At 48.4% G+C, this 4,006-nt stretch overlaps 1 protein-coding gene across 1 annotated transcript; it reads right to left on the minus strand.

The window, feature by feature from the left end:
- Window positions 1-1,263: 1,263 nt before the first annotated feature.
- LOC100829610 lies at window positions 1,264-3,658 on the minus strand. The gene is made up of 5 exons (XM_003572232.4): window positions 3,094-3,658; window positions 2,917-2,999; window positions 2,744-2,834; window positions 2,067-2,267; window positions 1,264-1,981 (listed from the first exon to the last, which is right to left on the minus strand). Exons 1-5 carry the CDS (start codon window positions 3,434-3,436, stop codon window positions 1,662-1,664), a joined length of 1,038 nt encoding a protein of 345 aa, XP_003572280.2. The 5' UTR covers window positions 3,437-3,658; the 3' UTR covers window positions 1,264-1,661.
- Window positions 3,659-4,006: the final 348 nt, after the last annotated feature.

Genomic DNA, 4,006 nt, shown 5'->3' on the forward strand with positions numbered 1-4,006 from the left:
GCGATTTTTTCAGCCGTCCATTTTATTGGATCTAACGGCTTGAGATGAATGCAACCTCCTGGTGCCATCACGCGAATGACGAGCTCCAAGAAGAGATACCAATGCACCAAGGGTCGAGGAGTTGGCAGCAGGGTGGCTTGCGCGGGCGGAGAGCAACGGACACGAGGGAGATGGCAGCGCTGGTGGAAGGAACCAGTGACATTGTCGTCTCCTACCCCAAATTTGAGGAATAAGGTTGGTTGCCTCATTTGGATACACTAGGACGATGGTGGGGCTGAAACCCGTTGAATGTGCAAAGACCATCCTACTCTTTCCCGTATCAATTGTGGATAGCTCCCAAGTACCGTAGACTTGCTTATAGGTGAATTTGAATAGGACGAGTTGTTCTCAACCACTTTATAGCGTGACCCGCATTGTTCCCTCATCACTTCCTTCTTCATACTTCCACTTTGCTTCCTCCTGCCGCCCCACCACCGCATTGTTGAATGCCAAATCTAACTGTCCAAGACACTGCCGGTGGCGAGACGGGGCATCAGCGTTGATTTACCAGTCCAAACGTCCCCGAGCCTCGGAAGAGTAGACATCCGGTCATCCTCTTGTCTTCCCCTTTCTTACTAGCTTGTTACCTCACCCAGACCTTCCTCCACCTCCTAAATTGACAGTTGGCAAGTTTTCATTCACTAAGACCAGCAACAAAAGTTTATTTGTTAGATCAATGCTTCGATAAAAAAAGCAACACGGATAATGACAAAAGTATGGCCCAGTTTGTATGGGACATTTTTTGTTGTTTAAATAAGTTATATAAGGTCACCAAGATCGGGTAGCTAGGTTGTCAAATATCATTTCTTCACCTGTCATCACTATTGTGATCATGTTGGGACTCTGCCATAAAAAGGAAGAAATGAATTTATGCGACTCAAAGCTGACTCGTTAAACCGATTGCCAAGCTCTTGCCAGTTATTTTTTTGCGAATTGCTCTTGCCAAATGCTTGCCAAGGTATACCTTCCAGTATGACCACACACACTGGTGTATACCCTTTTCATAGATTTTGTATTTACCTTTTTTTTCAGAGTAAGAAATGTCAATGCGACACATAGACAGTGTGTAAGGTAGCACGCGGTAGATCGATCAGAGATGGAAATGTTCAATTTTCCACGCAGCTGAAATCTAGCGGGCCACCCAACCTAGAGAAAGCGGCAAAGCTGGTAGTAGGCTGCTGCGTTAACTTTCAGGTCTTCTTTAGCAGCGGTTGCAGGAAAAAACATTTGTCTTCCGGTACAATTATAACCTCACACGCTTTGTCACCAGTAGTAAGAGCTTTGTCCCCTGGCACACCACAGTGCGTACGATCCAAAGGCGTGTCCCTCCGATCGATTCAAGCTACTGTCTCTGCAGCAATCTTACCTTTACTTTCTTAACTTAAAAAGACTCGTATTTCAAAATCCCCTCCCTTTCCCGTCCAGATTCGCATGCGCGTATATACGCCGATCTCCCAAAAGGTCTCGCCCTAATTCTCTTTTTACTTCACGGTACGATGATTACTCACTAGTCATCTGCTAATTGTTAATCTACATAAGATTTGTAGCATCTACAATTCTACATCGATCGATCCAGTAAAGGTGATCGTCTGAGTAGGACGATCGATCAGTAATTCAGTAGCTTAGCTTGACGTCCTTATGATGGTTATCGTCCCCTTCCCGGCGCCGGTGTGCAGCCTGGTGAAGCTGGCGACCGCCTTGCCCGACGGGGCCGGCCGGTCGCCGCCACCGGCCGACGCCGACGCGCGCGGAACGCACGCGAACTCGCCTACAGGGTGCGGCACGGGCCTGGCGGGCCGCGTCAGGATCCGCTCATTGATGTCGGCCAGCGTCGCGACGCCGTCCATCCCGCTGGGCCCGGGCTTCACCACCGTGAACGGGCGCGCCACCGAGCAGGACGCCGCCGCCTTCCTGCTCCTCTTGCCGTTCCATGCGTCCGTATCTGCGAAATGCATACAGCTAGCTAGTCAGTTTCAAGAATTTTACTTATTTGCTACGTGGACAACTGGACAGTGAGAAGAATTTACCTTCTTGTGTCGCCGAGCGTTTGGACGAACAGTTGGTGCGAGCGCGAGCGTTCTGGGGTTGGGCGCCGGCTGTTTCACTGGCCGGTGGGTCCAGGTTGCAGTGAGACGAGGACGAGCTCGAGGGGGGCTGCTGCTCTGGCTCTGGCAATGCAGGCTCCACTGGTGAGACAGAGCTCAGAGACGCCAGAAGATCATCGTCATCTGCAAAAGCAAAGCCCATCAACCTGTTGTTTAACCAAAGTAGATTGTTTTGTTTAGTTCTAAGATGAGCTGACCAGAATCTGGCTACCAACTGGACATGCAAGTCCAAAGTTTTTCTTTACTGTACTTTTCTTAGGGAGAGGGATTCTTTACTATACTTAGGAAGAGCTGCCTGCCTAACAAGTCAAGGGACGCATGATGCACAGATGATGGGGGTTAGGACAGCAGCGTGCAGCTAATCTTGAGTGGGCCCGGATATAAATTTCACAAGCACAGTGTGGTTAGTTACTCGATACTATAATCATTAAAGTTTGTCCTAGACGTTTGGAAACGTACCACTACCAGTACCACGGATTAAACGAAACACAAAGGACTATAGCAAACCGCCGGTCGAAAATAAATGAGGAGTGTAAACTAAGATAAGACAATTAATTAGAGCGAACTGGAGAGTAACCAGCATTCGAATTCTTACGTACCCAGGACAAAAGTACCATTCTCCTTCAGGATGGAGCTGGAACTGAATCCTATCAACTGCTGCTGATCCTCCTCCTCCGCATCCCAGAAACTCTGAAGACGTAACACCGAAGTTCAGTAAAAACAACTCTACTGTATGCCATTGTTGATTGTGTTTCGAGCTTTTGGCACTCACCTGGAGCAGTTCATCCAACTGATCCTCGGGCATCACCGTCGCATCCTGCACCGCCTCGGATGAACTAGCGGGCGATTCCATGCCTGCAACGACGACGCCAATCAACGTCGGTCATATGTAATGCAAGAAATTAACCACCACCATGGAAGAAACGATCAAAGCCTAAATCCTACTTACACTTTGGGAAGAAGAGCCCAAGCTCGTGCTCGATGGTACGACGATGATCATCGGGATTACTAGCGGCGGCTGCGGCGACGCCCACAACACCTAGACCCAAGTACCTGAGCTGCGAGTCCAATTCGAGCAGGAAGCAGCTGCCATTGCTGCTCATGTCCAAGCTGCCGCTGCTGCAGGCCATGTTGTCCAGAGGCCACCACCATGCCTGCTGTCTCTCCTGCAGCTCGCTTTCTTGGGCTGTCTCCATGGGATGTAGCAGCAGCAGTGAACCTGTGGGGAAGCGAGAGAGAGAGAGAGATGGTGAAAGATTGTGAGGGTGAGGGTAGCTTGAGAGGTGTGCCATGGGATGCGTGGTTAAATAGGGAGGGCTTTTGGGAGGCCTAAAGGCAAAAGGGCGTGTGTGTCCACTGCAGGCTGCAGTCCGGCTCCGGCATGTCAAGCAGCCACAGTTCAGTCAGGGAAAGCTTGGAAATTTTGCAAAGTCGAAAGTGGGCTACGAGCCAAGGCAAGCATGCAAAGTGTTGTTGGAGTTGGAGACTTGGAGTGGCTGCGAATGCGATGCTGAGAGCTCTCAAAAATGCCTATCTCAGCTTTCTCGTTGTTCATGGCGTTGCCTACTTACTCTCTTTATGTGGATCTCACCATTCCTGGGCGTCCCCTCTTGACTTTTGGTTCCATCCATTTTGAATATTTTAGTCACAACTTTTTAGCATCTCACTCCATTCTGAATATTAATTACACTAAATTGCAAACTTATTCACTTTATATCATAGTTGTATCATAAAACATCTAAAAAAAATCATTCTTCTCATAATATCTTATTCAAAATAATACTAATGATAATTGTCCACAAAATTCAATATATGTGCAATGATTTGCATTACAAAATATACTATTCCCTTGGTCCCCTTAT

The sequence above is a fragment of the Brachypodium distachyon genome, chromosome 3 (assembly GCF_000005505.3).
Source record: "Brachypodium distachyon strain Bd21 chromosome 3, Brachypodium_distachyon_v3.0, whole genome shotgun sequence".
Taxonomy (NCBI): domain Eukaryota; kingdom Viridiplantae; phylum Streptophyta; class Magnoliopsida; order Poales; family Poaceae; genus Brachypodium; species Brachypodium distachyon.

Excerpts from the sequence above, each read along its gene's own strand:
- LOC100829610 (XM_003572232.4), bottom strand. The coding sequence starts at position 3,436 with ATGGCACACCTCTCAAGCTACCCTCACCCTCACAATCTTTCACCATCT. Across the intron at positions 2,835-2,916 it reads AGTTGGATGAACTGCTCCAG|AGTTTCTGGGATGCGGAGGA; the intron begins GTGAGTGCCAAA and ends TTACGTCTTCAG. Across the intron at positions 2,268-2,743 it reads GAATGGTACTTTTGTCCTGG|ATGACGATGATCTTCTGGCG; the intron begins GTACGTAAGAAT and ends TTGCTTTTGCAG.